The sequence below is a fragment of the Eurosta solidaginis genome, chromosome 1 (genome assembly GCF_040869045.1).
Source record: "Eurosta solidaginis isolate ZX-2024a chromosome 1, ASM4086904v1, whole genome shotgun sequence".
In the NCBI taxonomy this organism is placed as follows: domain Eukaryota; kingdom Metazoa; phylum Arthropoda; class Insecta; order Diptera; family Tephritidae; genus Eurosta; species Eurosta solidaginis.
The window spans coordinates 10,411,119-10,424,994 of NC_090319.1; the positions used below are offsets into that span (position 1 = coordinate 10,411,119).

The 13,876-nt window shown below is 37.8% G+C and overlaps 2 protein-coding genes across 2 annotated transcripts in view; one reads left to right on the plus strand and one right to left on the minus strand.

Annotated features, from left to right (window-relative positions):
• Window positions 1-404: 404 nt before the first annotated feature.
• spn-E (spindle E) overlaps window positions 405-13,876 on the plus strand; it is an 86,658-nt gene continuing 73,186 nt past the window's right edge. The window contains exons 1-2 of the mRNA XM_067779627.1: window positions 405-747; window positions 826-1,104. Coding sequence (XP_067635728.1) covers window positions 556-747; window positions 826-1,104 — 471 coding nt within the window. The 5' untranslated portion in view covers window positions 405-555. The remainder of the gene's footprint in view (window positions 748-825; window positions 1,105-13,876) is intronic.
• On the minus strand, window positions 3,181-4,580 carry Pbp45 (proximal sequence element A Pbp45). The gene has a single exon (XM_067763897.1). The coding sequence runs from the start codon at window positions 4,523-4,525 to the stop codon at window positions 3,290-3,292; it is 1,236 nt and encodes a 411-aa protein (XP_067619998.1). The 5' UTR covers window positions 4,526-4,580; the 3' UTR covers window positions 3,181-3,289.

Consider the following 13,876-nt stretch of genomic DNA (forward strand, 5'->3'; position numbering starts at 1 on the left):
CTTTTGACGCGCATTGTGACGTGTGTGAGCAGAGCAGTGCTATGCTCGTATCCTATAAGTGGGAGCGGAATGCACAATCACATAAATAGGTACGAAGTGGGAAAAAAGTGTAAAAAAGTTACCGACGCCTGAACAAACGTGACCAAAATTTAATAAGGGGCGTGACAATACAATGACGGTCAAATGACTAGTCAAATGACGTGGAGCGTTTTTGCAGGGTTGATACATTAATTTCCGGTGCATTTCGATTTTGACATTGGTCCATCGAATTTACAAAAACAAAGTACATGTAATTTTTATTTATGTGTGGATGTATGTCACCATACTGCCACCTTGTATCGTTCCACCATGTTTGGAGCCATCATCATCGACCATCACTTTTGCTCGATAAATTGATGTTTTCTCACATCTCTGTTTTCGCTGCACTTATCAAAAAAAAAAAAAATAACGGAGAGATCGTATTGCAAAGCTTTCACAGTATCTTTGTTTCACAGAAGTTAATTGTTATAGGCTCAGTCACTTATTTTATGACTACAGGAAACAAGTGATAGGAAAATGGATGAAGTGGCTCAATTCTTTGACTTTACAAAAGATTTTAAGCGTGAACCTGCGCCGCGTGGTTGTGTGTCGGGCAGCGTCGCAGCCACGGCTGGCAAAATTGATAGTGGCAGGCCTATTAAACGGGAATATATTGGTGACCAATATTCAAAGCGTGTTGCTGAACTAGAACGTAGGCGAATGTTAGAGGTAGGGCAAAGCATATTTTGTGAAAAGTTGAGGAATAATTTTATTTGAGCGACTGTTGTTTTCTCTTCCAAATTATAGAGTGATGAAGATGTCCAAATGGAAGAGGGTCACTCGTCACGCCATGGTGTCTCGTCATCAACTTGTATGGATGAACTTGAAGATTTGAGTGAGGGCGAAGATGACGTTAAAGCAAAAATACACAAAATGGACGATGGTGTTTATGATAGATATCATTTCAATTTGCAACGAGATGAGTCCCTACCCATACACGATAATAAGGAACAGATTTTACAAGCAATACGTAAACATCCAGTTGTGGTGCTTGAAGGTGACACAGGTTGCGGTAAAACTACACAGGTAAGCTTTATGCTTACTAAGCTTAAAAATAGGACTGGGGTGTTTGAAACTAAATTACGGGTCCTTATAGCTGGGGTGTAAAATATTACGGCTCCGTGTATACGGTTCCCTACATTATACTAAGTCCCAGACATTTAGGCCATTCGATCATTTTTTTTCCGAGAAGCCTTTCATGTTGAGTTTATCCAAACATTAATATATAGTTGGGCTGCTCACATTAGATAAAGAGTTGCACAATTTTTAAAATCTAACGAGAAACATTTTAGCAATAATAATACTTTATAAGGTGCGGCGCTATGATTTTGGTCTACACATTAAACCTTCAGGCCATCCCCTCCCTCCCCACCCCCAAGGGGTATTTGGGCGTTATCGATGTTGATGGTCGTTTGCCAGATGCAGATCCAATACGTTGCGGTAACAAGTACCATTAAGGTACTAACACGACCACCTCGGGAACGATTAAGTATGATCATGTGCAAAAAATTTAGGCCATCCCGCCCTCCCAACCCCTAGATCCATGAGGATATCGGAGACCTCACAGCCTCAGCTGCTGAAGAAGGAGGATTCGCTACGGGCATGTAAGGTTGACAATTGGGTTGGAGAAGCTATAAATTGCACTGGCAAGGTCTTGAAAGGGTTGCATTACACAACCCCTTCTTCTTGTTGTTGTAGTGATAGGGCACTCCCCGAAGGCCCTGGGGAGTGTTTTCGATATTGATGGCCCTTTGCCGGATGCAGATTGGGTACATTACGGTAACAAGCATCATTAAAGTATTAGCCCGAACATCTCGGGAACGATTTGGAGGACCACATGAAGCCTGTGCCATACCGCCTTCCCAGCCCCTAGATCCATAAGGAACTTTGAGTCGCCAGAGCCTTGACTGTTAACGAAACTTGATTCGCCACGGGTAGGTGAGGTTGACAATTGGGTTGCACTGCAATACCTTGAAAGGATTGCGCTACACAACCCCTTGAATCAATTTGGTATTTTAGTCGCCTTTTACAACAGGCATACCTGCCGCGGGTATATTCTAAGCCCCTAACTCCCTGGGGTAGCACCTTGAATCAATTTGGTATTTTAGATTTTAAATTCCCTAAACGCAGTAGCACTAGTTAACTTTTCATCCACCTCAGCCTTAATCACAGCACTTCTTTTGTTAGTACAAGCCAACCGCGGCCTTCGTGGCCTTAGGTCTACAGGAGTGTCTTATCCAAACTTGAGAGAGTTCTGAAAGGGGGCATCTTATATCTCCTTGTATAAAACCATTTCCTTTTTCACTGGCTTGACCGTCACTCCAATGATTCAGACCATCTAGCCACAGTGTCCATGTAGCCCTGCAAAACATCGTGCAGGGGTGCCCAAAATTAGCCGATGACTAGAATAGCCAGGTTATCTGCGTAGGCAACCTCCTGACTGCCACTGGCTTACCACAATCCAGATCGGAGGAGATAGAACACATCCCTTTCAGAAATCTACTGGTCCCTTCTGCGCAATATCAAACAATAAATAAAAATGGAGAGTAAGGTAGTAACTTCTTAAAAGTTATGCATATAGACTAAAGTTAGGGCAGCACGTCTGCCGGGTCTGCTAATATTTTAATACATTTCTTATTTTATTTTTTTTAACTTGTATTTATCTCGTTATATTCGATATGATGTTGATCATTCGTTGAGATAATTTTCTGAACGCACCGTTGAGTTTTTTATCCGCTTAATTTTTTTTGTGCGAAGGATTGAGTTTATTAAGCGCTCTACCTTAGAAAACTTAAAGGCGGCCACCCTGGTGTGATGGTAGCGTGCTCCGCCTACCACACCGAAGATCCGGGCAAAGCAACATCAAAATTTTAGAAACAATGTTTTTCAATTAGAAGAAAATTTTTCTAAGCGTGATCGCCCCTCGGCAGTGTTTGGCAAGCACCCCGAGTGTATTTCTGCCATGAAAAGCTCTCAGTGAAAACTCATCTGCCTTGCAGATGCCGTTCGGAGTCGGCATAAAACAAGTAGGTCCCGTCCCGCCAATTTGTAGGAAAAATTAAAAGGAGCACGACGGAAATTGAAAGAGAAACCCAGCCTAAGATCTCTTTGGAGGTTATCGCGCCTTACATTTATTTATTTTTTAATTTTTTTTAAACTATATAAAATTGGGATTAGATATTAATTTCTACATTGTAAGCTCAATCAAAAATTACAGTCTCTCATTTTGTGAAATTGATATAAACTCCTCTGTTAACTCTATTTCTAAAAGATCATTAAGATGCTTTTCAATGGCTTCTTCCTTACGCACGGGCACATCTGGTAATTTGCAAGTTTCTTCTTTGTTTGCCTTTTCTGGAGGGGTTTCCTCCCAATTTTCATCTATCACCAATCTCCTTCCCTCTGTTTCTTCACTTAACTCTCTTTTTTCCAAGTCGGCTTGTTCGCCTAAATCTTCCAACAAATCTGCAGGCAATTGTTCCGTAAATACCGTACGAGCTGACATCCGTCTAAGTGCTTTATATTGCCCTTTTTTAGCACCAACATCTTCACTGATATCACTCCCATCATCATTTGCATCAATAGCTTTCTTGCGAAAACGTTTACGTTTCAAATTTTGCCTCGTAATTTCCGAAGGAATGGTTTTGCATCTTCTCATTGCTCCCGTATTATCATCAAGTATAGATTGTATATTTTTAAAGCATTGCTCAATACTCTTAAAAATCGATGTTGTTGGTAGGGATTTCTTATGCATACCATTTGTATTAGTTTTAATTAACATTTCTTTCATTTCATTATAACCATCTTCAAGTACTGATAGTGCCGGTAGTATACGTTGTGTAGCTGGAAAGTCTTGCAATTGTTGTCCGAGTTCTTTACCACTAACTTTAGATAAAAATTTGGTATTTTCTTTATCATTTAATTGATCATAATCAACTAATTCTTCCAACCCAACACAGTAGTCTAATGCTGTAAAACGAAATGCATTTGCTTCCAATAGGCGATAAAATACATATCGTGCGGAATCCATATCTAAACTCATTGGTAATGTGTTCACAAAACTATTTATACTACGCCAAGTAGTGAGGCTAGTTTCAATTTTAATAAATTGTTCTGTGGGCTGCTTAAAATAGATGGCATACAAAAGAAATAAGCAACCAATTCTTCGTCGTATCTCTTCATCCGTGAAGTGTTGTGCAGTTGTATTTAAATCGGTTGTAATGGATTTGTAAGTTTCATTCCCTGCACGTTGGCATAATTCACGGCGTGCATAATGTATGACGGCTGCAGTTGTTTGCATTGTTTCAACATACGTTGTCTGCCCAGCGAATAGATGCTGAAATTGTAACTTCTTCCATTGTTTGCAAAATGATTCAAAACTGCTATTGTCTTCAGCGACAAAACGATCTACCAAATGACGGCAGTCGTCGAAAATTGCATATTCCATACTTCCTCCTTACTGTATACAGATAAAATGCGAATCTCATTTTGCCGTACTTCGCGTCGGCACCTAGAGGTGGGGAGATATTAGAATTAAGAACTTATCGACCATTGAAATCGATACATCGAAATGTTATCTAAGTTATGCTGGGGAGATCATGGATGGCTTAACTATTACAAGTAGATGCAGACATAAAAAAGATGTATCGGCTGCTGTTAAATTGTAGGAAGATAACTTCACAATGGGGATTGTATCGAGGGCACGAAATCAATGGATAGGGGTACGCCGCAGGGCGGGGTGTTATCACCTCTACTGTGAACGCTGGTCATCAACCAACTGCTCAGGCGGTTCGATGAGGGACCCGTCAAACTTACGGCTTACGCAGATGGATTTTATGGATCGGGCGCTTTGGGATGGACATACTTGGGCATCTAATGTCGAGTTTACAGCCAATGTAGAGATAATAAATATGGTCATGTTTAAAACACAAAATATTGGAATCATTGTAGACAGCGAGTTGTCATGAAAGCTGAACATGGAAGAGCGAGTGAAAGTGAAGAAGGCCTCGTCGACACTTTATGCATGTAAAAAAATGCTGGGGTGTACGAGGGGTTTATCGCTCTCTCTCTCTCATTGGGTATTTACAGCGATTCTAAAGGGCGAATTAATGGTGACTTATAACCATATACCCATAACCAGATAAATCAGCTGATCGAACCTACCTTATGGAAAGGAATGTAATCGATTAATGGTGCCATACCATAACGCTAACGCCATAGCCATTCAATTGGTTTTTGGTTTCTCGCCATATCCATAACCTAAAAATATTTGAGTTGGTGAATTTAATAACTTTTTTTAGATTTTCTTCATTGTTTTGGATACGTTATGACTAAGATACTTATTTTTTGTGGAATATGTTTGTAATTTTTTGCGTTTTCATCATTTTTATGAAATTTTCACGATTTTTAGGTTAAGGCACCATTAATCGATCACATTGAGATGGTTATGGATATGGGTATGGTTACGACTATGGCGTTAGGGTTAAGGAATTTTAATTTGGCTTTAAAGCCTATCGTCTACTATGGATGATACACAACGACGAAATCTGCCTATCACAAACATGTGTACAAAAATACCACGACCTCTGCTTCTCAAGTCTCCCAATAATGGAGAGCGTGAGTTCTGAGCGTGATACGGGGCTAAGTCTTAAGGCCATGAAAAAGTAGGGCTTATTAAAGGCAGTGCTGCTAAATAAAAGACAACAAATTAACAAACTAATTGGCTCAAAAATAGAACCAGGCTTCTATGTGCATTTACATGCAAAATTATTTATCCTGCTCAGAATCTTTGCGACCGAATGATGCTTATTAGCCATCATTCAGTTAGTTTTATAGCTCCGTATCACGCTCAATTCTTGAAAAGCAGAGGTCGTGATATTTTGTACACATGAGTTGTAATGGGCAGATGTCGCTGTTGTATTTCATATAATACAAAGGGCTAAAGGCCAATAAGCGACATTTAAGGCGGTGCCACAATGACATTTTTCATATAGATGCGTTTACCACAAGCTTATGTATTCCAATAACATCGCCACAATCAACCAAGATGTTGCGTTTGTAAATATGAAGAAACTTCAGAGGTGGCAATTGAAGTTTATTACGCCTTGCCCATCCACATATAAAATTTCGCGAAGCACTGGTATAAACATTATCCCCTTACAACAAAGATACTTGCTAACATATTTTGTGTCGTATTCATTTGTTTTATTACAGTTTTTACATGGAACAATATTAGAAAATTTACCAACCAGTTGGAAAAATAATTTCACTTGCAAACTGTGTCAACACCATTAACCAAAAAAATTTCACTTTCTTCTTCTTATGCTTTGCTTGTAACAAAATTTGGGAGATGGCTACTTTTCAATATCAGATGGCGCCAGTGTCGCTAATTCTACCGTTCTCTATAAAAATGCGTGCAATCTACTCATAATGCATAAGCTTGTGTTAAACTCATCTATATGAAAAAGTGCTTATGTGTCGGGGCTTTTATTTTTGAAAAAGTAGGTTAATCAAAGGCAGCGTTGCCAAACTAAAGACAAGAAATTAACAAATTACCTGGCTCACACATTGAAATCGTTGTTCCATTAAAACAATTATTATTTATAATAATTATTATAAATTAAAAAATAAATTAAACTAGCCCCGAATCTTTGCGGCCGGATGGTGCCTATTAATCGGAAGTAATTATGCGGAAAATACTCTGCATATATTCCTATGGAGCAATTCACACCTAGAGGCTGCAGCACTACTTGACGCGGCCATGAGATTTATACTGTTTTCACACAGACGGCTTATTGAATAATAAAGGCAGTTTTCTACATTAAGACGCTTATTGAGCTCAATCTTCCCTACAAAATTCGAATCTATAATTATTTCATTAGTAGCTAATCGAATGCCTAATGAAGTCAAAAGCACAATGCAACTCTGTTGGCAGCGTTCCGCTTCCGTTTCCGCTTATGCGGCAGTTACTCACGAACGTACGTACCAAAAACGTATCAGCTGACACGACCTATGTTGTTGTTGTTGTTGTAGCGATAAGGTTGCTTCCCGAAGGCTTTGGGGAGTGTTATCGATGTGATGGTCCTTTGCCGGATACAAATCCGGTACGCTCCGGTGCCATAGCACCATTAAGGTGCTAGCCCGACCATCTCGGGAACGATTTATGTGGCCACATTAAACCTTCAGGCCATTCCCTCCCTCCCTACCTCCAAGTTCCATGAGGAGCTTGGGGTCGCCAGAGCCTCGTCTGTTAGTAAAACAGGATTCGACGCGGATAGGTGAGGTTGACAATTGGGTTTGGAGAAGCTATATATTGCGCTGGCAACCTGAAAGGTTGCGCTACACAGCCCCTTGAATCTGGTATTTTAGTCGCCTCTTACGACAGGCATACCTACCGCGGGTATATTCTGATCCCCTAACCCGCTGGGTAAAAAGACCCGACCTATCTTATGAGTGTGCAATGTAAACGAAAACTCACCGACGTGCAACGCCCGTACGTACGTAGCCCGGAACGTAGAAATCAAAACAATTTTGATTTTTTCCGTAAGAACGTGTCAGCTGATCGCTCTCTCGCTAGACAGAGTTGCCTAGTAAACTTTTGTGCGCTAATTTTTGACCGTTTGCAGTTTTATGCAAAAACACCTAATTAAAGTTTGAAAAATTGTGAAAATAATTCGAAATAATTATGTAAAAGTGCAGATTATAAATATGTAGTCTATTTATATTTATTTAATATTAATTCCAGCCTTTTACAACATCAAAAATTAAATTGGAAAAAGTTGATGCTTCCATAAGTATGCATGCAAAATGGTCAATGGCAACAGTGCTTATCTGTAAACAATACACACACAAATATATTATGTACATGTACACAGACGCACACATTGATTCCTACGGGCTTGAGGGTTCGGTCAAACGTGTTTCGTATGACAAACGTCCATACGTACGGCACACGTCGGTGGGTAATTGCCGCTTTAGTTTTTTGTGTGTTCAGTGCTTAAAAATGTCATTTGTCAAAGTAAATGTCATTGTCTACATGGCGGAACGATACAATGTGGCCGCATCGAACAGCTGATTATAACCTTTTTTATTTGATTTGATACATCAACTACCGGCGCAATACGATTTTGACATTTGTCCATCGAATTTACAAGTACATGGAATTTTTTTATGTTTGTAGGTATATCACCATGCTGCCACCTTGTATCGTTCCGCCATGATTGTCTGTCATATAGCATCGTCATTTTATTCGCTTGACATTTCATCCTTCATACTAATCGAGCAGTTACTTCTGTGTGAAAGCAAAAAATTTACGATTTCATTAGAAGGTGAAATGAGATCATTAAGTATCTGTGTGAAAACAGTATTAGACCGGATTTACATATAACGCTTTGTCCTGTCAATGGATGCTAAGAGCCGTATGCAGCTCTAAAGAAAACAAAAAATCCACATAAAATTACACTCAGGCCCAAACACCTTCGACTTTTGCTCGTTTTGGCGTTTATGTTGCGTCAACAGCTGACTTCGAAGACGCAAGTCTTTATTGCTATGTTCTCAATCCACAGGCAACGCAACGGTAACATCAAAGCGATAGCAAAAGAGTTCAAAAACTTACGTGTTTCCATACGCTGACAATTCCTTATTCCAATCTCCTAAATTGTATTCGAAGTCGATTAATTCTTATCCATTAATCCATATTCATGGAAAAATTATTTTAAAAATTCAGTCAAAAATTCGAGTTTTATTGCGTTCATTGTGGCAGGCAAATTTCCAACGCGCGTTGCACCAGCGACAAAAACGACACAAAAGCCGATTGTATTGGGGCCCTAAGAAATATTCGGTCTGTAAAATTTGCTTTTGTAGTACGCAGTTCTCAAGAAATGTCTACTATAAATCGTAAAGATATTCACAACAAGTTCACACGGCATCTCTGGGCTTGCCAAGCAATAGTTACGTTCCAATGACGTGTGTACCAGGGGCCCTATTCGCTAACTGTGAGTTTTAAAGTGTACACAAGAAATTGTGTAAACTTTGAAATTCTGATTCTGTAAAGCAAAACTGTGAACAAAAAAAAAATCACTGATAAAAACTTCGTGAGTTTTCTTGGCAGCCAGTGTACACTATTCTGACATTCAAAACTCATACGCACTGTTGCAGAATGACTTTTTTGTTTTCATGACGTTTGATGAATATTTTCTCACTGACATAAGACTTTTACATTCAGCGCTCATTCAGCAAAACAATGTATACAATAATTTACAGAATCGCATGAAAATTTGAAGTGTAAATTGTGTGTGCAAATGAGTTTTCAATGAGTGTACATTTTTTAGTTTTTCACAGTTAGGGAATTGACCCCCAGATATGGATAGAAATTTAACATGCAAATGCAACAACGATGTGATCCTGATATTAATCTGGTTCAGTTTCTGATCCGCATACCAGTTCTGTTCGTTTCGTTTTCTATAGTAGATTTTTTGACAGCTAAACACTTGAGTTGGTAGCTCTCATGGCTCAACTATATGGCTGGCTCATCTCTACAGCAACAACATTCCTTTGTTCAGATTGTCATAATCAGCGTGTTCCTGTTAGACGAATGGAATGGAATGAAAACATAAAACTTAGCAGCTTTTATGTGTAGTAAGAAAATGTTGTCAATGTATTGGTTTAATTTTGAGTTTACCATCTTCTGACAATCCCTACTCCAGTGAAAAAAAAAAATAAATCAGCTGATGAGATGAGCCAACCATATAGTTGAGCCATGGTAGCACTGAAATAAATATTTGTATACATAAAAGATTTGGTAATTGTGCAGTTTAGGGGCCCCACCCTAAAAGTGGGCCTTTGTTTTTTTTAGTGAGGTATCAAAAGACGCGTATTCACGTCTAGATTAAGAATCCCGTTTTTATTTAGTTTAAAAGTTATGCGCGAAAAACTGGTTCGTCTTGTACATATTGTTCCCGCACATTTACAATCTTTTAAGCGCACAAATCACATCCTGTTTTGTTTTTCGATAGATTAATACAATTTGATATTCACGAATTAGTGAAAAAATTGTGTCTAATTTCTCTAATTAATATGCATTTAGGTAATAAAAATACAGAAAATACACTCTAATCACGTTGCTGAAGAAAAACACCTGATGTTGAGGAGTGCTACCAGATGAGCAATAATAGAAATTAACTGAACAAGAAATTACTCTTGCTTTTCTCAAGCCATATGCGTAGAACACCCTTAGCCGATCCAACACCGGCTGCGCCATGCGTAGAACACCTTTCTGCGCTTCTAAAAAACAACCCTTGGCTACCGCCACGGTTATACCACACACCCGGACTTGGGATGGCGTAGCCCAGGGTTATTTTTTAGAAGCGCGGCCGAAGGCCGCCTATGCAGAAAGGTGTTCTACGCAGAATTACTGTGCATGGCGCAGCCGGTGTTGGATCGACTAAGGGTGTTCTACGCAGAATTACTGTGCATGTTTAGTTAAGCCTTTTTTGAAAAAAAATAAAATTAAACTAATTTGTCAATAACACATTTTTTCCACTTATTCGATTTATGATAAGTTAGCAATCATTTTCCCATAAAAAAAATTTTATTATAGAAATTTCTTCTAAATATAGATGTTTTATATATCAAACAAAACTTTGTTTTATTACATGCTGAGCTGGCAACAATGTTCACTTTCATATGTTTTCATTTGGACAGACATTTTTTGCAATATTTGTGTTGATATTTTATAAGTAAATTAGTGAAATGTAACATAATTTTTTCGTTAATTCGTGCAAGTTAGATTATGTTAATATACCAAGTATAAAAAGTAAAGTGATGTGTGCGCTTAAAAGATTGCAAACATGCGGGAACAATATGTATCACACAAACTAGTGTTGGGAACTATCGAATGAAAACTATCGAGTTATTCGATAGTTCAGTAATTTTCATTCATTCGATAGTCATTTGAAATTCGTTCATTACTATCTTTTCGAATTACTAGTTTTAGGTATGAATGATTCGTTCACTACTATTTTTTCGAGTTACTAGTTTTAGGTATGAATGATTCGTTCACTACTATTTTTTCGAGTTACTAGTTTTAGTTATGAATGATTCGTTCACTACTATTTTTTCGAGTTACTAGTTTTAGTTATGAATGATTCGTTCATTACTATTTTTTCGAATTACTAGTTTTAGGTATGAATGATTCGTTCATTACTATTTTATCGAACTACTAGTTTTTGGTATGAATGATTCGCTCGTTACTATTTCTTCGAATCGTTCGTTCTATTTTAATTTTTGCTGTGCATATATCAGTGTTAAAAAGATATTAAAATAAATTTAGCATACGTCAACCTAATCGACAAACGTTTTAAGCGTGGTAATTATTAAATATTTTTAACTGAGGAAGTGATTTTAGCGATTTCATTTGTGTAGATATTTATAATGCGGCCTGGATTGTAGAGATCTTCCGTTTGGGAGTTTTTACCAAAAATGGCAATGAAGTTAAATGCCATATATGCAAAAAAAAATTTTAAATTTTCTGGCAACACATCAAATTTAAATGACCATCTACGCCGTAAGCATCCGTCTTCCTCAGAACCATGGTGGAATAACCAGGTGAAGTAAGCCGTCAATTGTCTCGCTCTAAATCAATGATGACATGATACGAAACATTCATTCTCAATTCGTTTCCAGGAATGGGTCTTAAAGTTCATTCAATTGTAAACATTGGTTCATTCGATTGTAAACAAACTTCATTCGTTTCCAAGAATGGGTCTTGAAGATCAGAGTTGCGTAAACCGCGCAAAAAAAATTCCAAGAAAATCGGTGCGTTTTCATTATTTTTCATTTCAAGTGTATTCAACTACATAAGCGGATCAAAAATTTGTAAAAAAGGTACAAGAAATAACAAAATTAAATGAGCTGTTATATTAACGCACGAAAAGAGATAAGTACATTTTATCTTAGCTATCAAAAAATTAAATTTCACGTGTTGTCACGGAAAAATTTTTAACGGGGAAAATAAGCTTTTTTTTGTATTTGTGATCCTGAAAAAATTCGAGTTTTTTGATATCCCATTTGACAATCTTGAGTAAGTTTTCGGTGAAAATCATAAATTAAACCTTGTAAAATACCCCAAAGTTATTCCGAAATGCCCAAATTTGGTTTTGAGGATGATGGTATCTATGGTCAATGTTATAAAAAATGCACATTTTCACGCGCTCTCAGAGAGCGAGAAGTTTCATATCATGTCATCATTGCTCTAAATTCTTCTTTGTTCTATCATTCGGCTATCTGAAAATTTTTCACCAATGTTGTCCCCGAAAAATGAGGTTTTTTTTGCATTTTTCAGGAGTGAAATATGGTAGTTTTAGTCCTTTTTTCATCTAAACCAGTAGGTGAATATCGATGGACCTTTACCGGATTTAATTACAGAGATTCATATTTGGGTATCTTTGGTGTGGGCTTCCATAAGTAAGGTCGTGCTTAACTATTGCGTTTATATTATTGATGTTTCCATCATATAAGTATGTTTAATTTGTTCCAAAAAAATTTGAAACCGGTCTTTGTTAAAACAAACTATTTGAATTCGCGTCATATCCAACAAGGATTTTCGCCTGTGCAGCGCTACTGAAGACTTTCGAAAAATGTGCAAGAACAACAAAACTATCGTATTACACCTTATTTATGTAAACACTTCGCTAAAACAATGGATTTCTAAATACAATTACGAAAAATTGTTACTCACTATGTTTGTTTTGGCCTAAAAATTAGACCACTATGATAAGAAGAATGTTGCTGTTATGGATTGTAAATTAGAATATATTGTCACGGATATTAGCATCCCTAAGCTATACCATCACTAAGGCGATGCTAAGCGATGTTCACGTCAATAATCAAATCATGTATACACATATATAAGGCAGCCGAGAGATGTCACACACAGATGCATTTACTTATACGCCTATGTGTGTGCGAGAGACTGTAAACTACAAACTCACATACATCTGAGAGACGCTGAAAAGTAGAAAATTGTAAACAAGTAGAAACTATATGAGAACTATAAACACTCGAAATAGTTGGTAAGTTCTGGAAATAGAAGAGCCTAGATGTATGCAGCGTAAACTATAAAAGCGGCACAAGCGAGTAAAATGGAATTCAGTTTGATTTGAATTGTCCAGCAGCTACGAGTAAGACGATATCTAGCGAGCAATAGCACTATTATTTTGAAAGTCAGTTTCCTTTAAGATATCAGTTTGGTTATTAAGCTATTCGTTGCACAGTTTGAGTGTTATTGTGAAGCATTTTAATAAAGGCCATTTTTCCATTATTCAATATTGGAGTTATTTATTCAACAGTTTAGCGATACGAACCTAGCAAAAGGGGCAAATAAGAGGATTTGCAGCAAATTCGTTACAATTGGTGTCAGAAGAGGAATTGTTGAATAAATTCCGGAGGACAACAAGGACATGGCAAAGTTCAGTGAATTGAAGATCCAGCAACTAAAGAAGGAGTTGGAGAGCCGTGGATTGAATACAAGCGGCGTTAAACTTGAACTTCAGGCACGGCTACGAGAGGCAATGGAAGCGGAAGGAATTGATGTGGAAGAGTATGACTTTCATCTTGATGGCGAGGAAGTAACAAAAATTGAAGAGAAAAACGAAACATCGCAGACGGTTACCAGCACAGACTTGAACATGATATTGGCTGCAATATCTGCACAAACATCGACTGTAGCATCAATGTCGTCACAAATGTCATCACAACTGGAAGAGCAGAAGACATATATGGCATCACAACTGGAAGAACA

Excerpts from the sequence above, each read along its gene's own strand:
- Pbp45 (XM_067763897.1), bottom strand. The coding sequence starts at position 4,525 with ATGGAATATGCAATTTTCGACGACTGCCGTCATTTGGTAGATCGTTTT.